Raw genomic sequence first — 2,308 nt, 5'->3', positions numbered from 1 at the left:
GACATTCAAAAGTCTGACTCAAATCCCCAAAGTATGATGCGTCTTCATTCAAATTCTTAAACTGAGCGTTTCATTTAATCTTAAAACGTCACAATTAATGAATTTAAAACTTTGGGTTTTCCCGCTGCTGATTTATTTCACCTGTCGTGTGCAGACGGAGTCTATTTTGAAAGTTTTAACAGGAAGACGCATGCTGTGCATCACTTAGAGCTTGGTAGCAGTGGCCAGAGGAGAGAGTGAGGGGATTGTTAACAGCGGAGCCTCCAAAGAGGGGACTACACACGCATGTTCAGTGCTACCCGAATGGAGCGGAGCCCTAAACGAGAGACTCAGGCGTCCGGGGAATGACAGCCACTGTCACCGGGATTGACGAATTCCCCCTGTGACTCTGCGCGACTCCGCGAAAACTTCCCCTCAGCTGACACTCGAGTCACCGATCCGGGTCGGATCCAGCCTGAACGGGACTACAGTATGCCAGAGATGGAGAAAGGCAGACCTCCGGAAAATAAACGCAGCAGGAAACCAGCGCACCCAGTGAAGAGGGAAATCAACCAGGAGATGAAGGTAGGAGGGTAGATTTGGAACAATTCTCTACGCGCAAAATGCGCACAGATCAGTGTTTGGAATAGTCCCGACATTGAACGCTCATCCCCCCACCCTTTTTTTTTTTATAATAATAATAATAATAATATTTTTTAAAAAAAATCACCATATATTTTTGTTCTTGGTAAGTTTAGAAAAAGCATGCCGCTTTTCAATTTTAGAGGACAACAATTGCATTTAAAGAAAAAGATATATACTTTTTTTATATGAATGAAATTTGTCGGCCAAATGTTGACTTTTTGATTAAATAATATTAGAATTTAAAAGGAAAGAACAGGCTGACACTTGGTCTTCCAGTGACGCCATGGTGGGCCAGCTGTGGCCGGACGCGCACTCTCCAATGTCCAGAGGAGATCCAGATGTGCGTCACTTCTTCCCCGCTCCCTGCGGTGCGCTCAATCGCCGCACCACAGAGGCTCATGAGAAAAAGAGGGGAGGGCATTTATATTCCTTAAATAGCCTGTTCCAGCCGCGTACTGGGAAAACTCTGCGGATCTGCCGTACAGCTGTAAAGAATGCAAACACGCATAGTAAATAAAACTCTCACAAAGTGTTCAGAATCCCTTAGTTAAATCGCAGTAACAGACACGATTCCCTCCCACCATTATGAGCCCATTGCATGGAAACCAATCCGTGGATTGTGTGCTTTGTTTGGGTTTGGACACAGGCTATTTGAGACTCTTGACTCTGCTGCTAAAATGATATCTGAGGATCCTTGGAGCCGTAGCGAGGAAATCAAAAAAGACAACACGTCTTCCTGGGGAGGATGAGGGGAGGAAGGGGGCCTTCTTTAGAGGAAAAAAAATCCGCTGTTTTTGTGTGTAAGTGGCTTGGATTGCAGCGTTTGATATCCACAGGAGGTGTTTTGTTTCATCTTAACTAATTTTAATCAAAACACTTGAAACACTATCCCCCTGGCCTGATGTAAGCCTGCCTGGGCTGGATCTCTGGGTCGGCCCAGTTTGTTGCCTTTGGCTTGCAGCTCTCTCTCTCTCTCTCTCTCTCTCTCTCTCTCTCTCTCTCTCTCTCCGTGGTTTGGGATATGGCTTGTCACTCTCACAAAGCAGATGTTTGTCCAAACTGCCAAAAAGAAACAAAAACAACATTGTGGGAAGTGCAGTGGGTGGATAAGGAGGAGGGAAAAGAAAAATCTCTTAAAAAAAAAAACAGGAGAAAAGAGAAAGTGACACCAGGATATGTGCAGATGGAAGAAGGCCCAAACAGTGAGAGAAACTGATTTCTAGTTCAACTGAGGTCTGCCCCGGTGTTTTCTTTGTAACGCATCTGTTTCAGCACCACTTCGGACCCCGCTGCCTCCACGTCAGAGCCCGATTCGCAGGCACCAGACACCGGATCCTTGACTTTAATCATCGTTAGGCATATTTACCGGGATATGATACGGCCGCTTCCACTCACGCACCCACCCACACTCACGCACACACACACACACACACACACACACACACTCACACACACGCATTCTCTCCCAGAACAGACAGAGCAAGAAAGAGAGCAAGCAAATAGGGAGAGATCCATTTCTGTCGGAGGCCCCGGGTTGCGGAGGTCGGAGCGAGGAAAGAATGTGCAGTCAGTACTACAAGCGCTGCAACACCACAGCACACTGGCTGTGTTGGAAAAGGGGGGTGAAACCCGAGAGGCAGCGCCGTGTCGGGTGTCAGGCCTGGAAGGTGCCGTGATGTGGAGA

At 47.1% G+C, this 2,308-nt stretch overlaps 1 protein-coding gene across 2 annotated transcripts in view; it reads left to right on the top strand.

Annotated features, from left to right (window-relative positions):
• The first annotated feature begins 215 nt into the window (after window positions 1–215).
• Window positions 216–2,308, top strand: part of LOC106953739 (sine oculis-binding protein homolog) — a 20,832-nt gene continuing 18,739 nt past the window's right edge. For both annotated transcript variants that reach the window (XM_015042711.1, XM_015042710.1), the window contains exon 1: window positions 216–564. In XM_015042711.1, the coding sequence (XP_014898197.1) occupies window positions 472–564 (93 nt within the window). In that variant the 5' untranslated portion in view covers window positions 216–471. The remainder of the gene's footprint in view (window positions 565–2,308) is intronic.

The sequence above is a fragment of the Poecilia latipinna genome, unplaced genomic scaffold (assembly GCF_001443285.1).
Source record: "Poecilia latipinna isolate Pla-1442-1.1 unplaced genomic scaffold, P_latipinna-1.0 Scaffold599, whole genome shotgun sequence".
Classification (NCBI taxonomy): domain Eukaryota; kingdom Metazoa; phylum Chordata; class Actinopteri; order Cyprinodontiformes; family Poeciliidae; genus Poecilia; species Poecilia latipinna.
This window is presented reverse-complemented; position numbering and strand designations above follow the sequence as displayed.